The sequence below is a fragment of the Fragaria vesca genome, linkage group LG7 (genome assembly GCF_000184155.1).
Source record: "Fragaria vesca subsp. vesca linkage group LG7, FraVesHawaii_1.0, whole genome shotgun sequence".
In the NCBI taxonomy this organism is placed as follows: domain Eukaryota; kingdom Viridiplantae; phylum Streptophyta; class Magnoliopsida; order Rosales; family Rosaceae; genus Fragaria; species Fragaria vesca.
The window spans coordinates 2259537-2260918 of record NC_020497.1 but is presented as its reverse complement, the minus strand read 5'-3'; the positions used below and the strand labels follow the sequence as shown (position 1 = coordinate 2260918).

Here is a 1382-nt window from a genome sequence, read left to right as displayed (position 1 = left end):
CTTCTAATCATCCTCTTATTGTCACAATGTGTTGTCCAAATCGACAGTCAATTTGATTACGACAGTTCATATCTTGATCAATTCTGTTTAGACTTACTTGATCTGCCTCTTCTCATCTTCCCTGTGAATGAAACCAGCATGAGGAAAATTAAACACTATGCGATCAAACAGTTGATTAACTAGAAGATGGTGCTGTTTCATGATGTGGACATCCACCCCATGCAATATTACACATCCCCTGTCCTCCAATTCCTTCAAGTTGCTTGGTGCTGCATTTGAATACTTGGCGATCACTGACTCTGCAACAAGAACCAGTACAAAGAGTTTCAGTCTCGAAAATTGAAAATAGAATATGCGTCAGTAATGTACCTCATAATAATTCTTACTTTTGGAGTCCAAGGAAGTAGCGACCAAGTTCTTTGCAGAGCCAAACTTATTGGCTAAACAAGCAGCAAAAGAGAAGTCGCCCTCACCCACTAACAGTATCTTCTGATTGCTGCTGTAATGCTTAATCCTTTTCTCCTTTTTAGTATCTGAGCTAAAACTGTGGTACATTTTCGCTCTCACTCTTGAAAAGTACACTGCTACATTGGTATATATATAGAGGTGATCAAGGATCTAAACAATTTACTTTTAGCCTCCCCCGGCCGTTTGATTTGAAAAGCACAGATATATAGGGTTTAAGGGGAACAAGCTCGAGTGGGATGATTTTAATTATTACTCTAGTTGTTCATAATTTCCAAAGGAGTCTAAGTTTGAAGGACATTATTACATGCATGCGTGTTGGTAATTGTAAGGTCTCATAGTTTTCTATCCCAGTCTTTTTAAGTTCCATGTACTAATGCATCTGTGCCATTCATGAGCACTTTAAATTACTTAATTGATTTAGTGCTTACTCAATGTTGGCAATTTAAATCATATAGTTACACATGGTGAGCAATTCAGTTCGTCTCATCCCCATCAATTTCGAATAACATGAAAGATCGTTTTTCATAGAAAGTTAATTAAAAGAATTGGGATAAAATCATGGATTTCATTTTCTGGTCGAAACATGAAAGAATTAGCTAATTAAGCAATATTTAATGCTCATGGGTAATGAATAATCACTACCAGGACAAGCACTTTAGCCAACGAAAAAATTTCGTCGGCCTGTTAGCTTAAGTCGTCGGCTAATTAGATCTTAGCCGACGATAGCCGACAAGATTTCGTCGGGAAAAAGTCGTTGGCGATGACTTTAGCCGACGAAAAAAGAAGACATCGTCGGCTATAGTCCCACAGTTTAACTGACGAAAAACATATCGTCGGTTTTTTTCCCAGACTTTAGCCGACGAAACAATTAAAATATTTGTCGGCTAAACCTTATAAAAAAAAAATAAAAAAAA

At 37.1% G+C, this 1382-nt stretch overlaps 1 protein-coding gene across 1 annotated transcript in view; it reads right to left on the bottom strand.

Annotated features, from left to right (window-relative positions):
• LOC101298947 (uncharacterized protein At4g26485-like) overlaps window positions 1–555 on the bottom strand; it is a 1588-nt gene extending 1033 nt beyond the window's left edge. The window contains exons 1-2 of the mRNA XM_004308201.1: window positions 387–555; window positions 98–299 (exon numbers count right to left, since the gene is read on the bottom strand). Of these exons, the coding sequence (XP_004308249.1) occupies window positions 98–299; window positions 387–555 (371 nt within the window). The remainder of the gene's footprint in view (window positions 1–97; window positions 300–386) is intronic.
• Window positions 556–1382: the final 827 nt, after the last annotated feature.